Genomic DNA, 978 nt, shown 5'->3' on the forward strand with positions numbered 1-978 from the left:
GCAGGAATCTGAACTCAGACACTGCCTTAATGGGCACCACCCCAAACAATTCTTCATGTTTATCAAAGTCTCCTCTGATTCAAAGTCTTGGTGGATGACTTGCAGCTGGCAGGTGCCACAGCACCTACTGCCATTGGCCTGGAACTGATGAGAGAAGCATTCGTGGAAAACCAAGGACAACCAAGGAAAAACAGTCTACTCCTAGTTCCTGGAACTCTCTGAAGGAACCTTTTACAGTCCCCACCTCAAACCTCACCTGCCACAATAAGGGAACACTGACGAAGAATAAAGTATTCTTGACATACACACACAAAAAAAAAACAAACAAAAAACCCCCAACCTGAACAGAGGGATGCAGAGGGTTGGCTGATGAGATGCACGAAACTGTTTTTAGCCATGGGAAATGAATACATTTACGTTATTGTCTCTGATAACTTTTCTCAGACGCAGCTTAAAATGAGTGATGAGGAAAAATGGATGGAGAGCTGAATGGCAGGATGCCAGGGTGGGAAAGTGACTGCAGAGGTGAATGGGTGCAAAAGGAGTGAAAGCTGAAGGAAGGAAGCAACAGACTTACCCCGGAGCCCAAGGAGCTGGCCTCGGTGGAGGACTACAGCTAGGCACAGGCAGGGAGAGGGGTCACAGAGGGGCACGGGAAGAGCGAGGCAGGATGGGAGAGAAGAAAAAGGTGATTACTGGGAGAAAATTCAGGGAGCAACAAAAACGTATAAAATAAAGAAACCGCAACAGGAGCTACAGGCTCAGATCAGATTATACCACCACTGTTCTTGCTCACTTTGCTCTTATCTTACAAAGATAAATGTACTATCTGAGACGGGAGAGGGACCATGGTCCGGAAGTTTCTGCTGAGACCTTACTGCTTACCACATTTTTACAGAAACACCAAAAGCCAGTGCCCTGGTTTACTGCAGGGAACAACTTTCACTCAGAATTAGGACAGCAGCCCCAAGAAAGCGG

At 46.9% G+C, this 978-nt stretch overlaps 1 protein-coding gene across 1 annotated transcript in view; it reads right to left on the minus strand.

Moving 5' to 3' along the window:
- MAPK8IP3 (mitogen-activated protein kinase 8 interacting protein 3) overlaps window positions 1–978 on the minus strand; it is a 36,837-nt gene that overhangs the window by 3,117 nt on the left and 32,742 nt on the right. Inside the window, exon 22 of the mRNA XM_010134783.1 lies at window positions 578–616. Coding sequence (XP_010133085.1) covers window positions 578–616 — 39 coding nt within the window. The remainder of the gene's footprint in view (window positions 1–577; window positions 617–978) is intronic.

The sequence above is a fragment of the Buceros rhinoceros genome, unplaced genomic scaffold (genome assembly GCF_000710305.1).
Source record: "Buceros rhinoceros silvestris isolate BGI_N320 unplaced genomic scaffold, ASM71030v1 scaffold32784, whole genome shotgun sequence".
NCBI lineage: Eukaryota > Metazoa > Chordata > Aves > Bucerotiformes > Bucerotidae > Buceros > Buceros rhinoceros.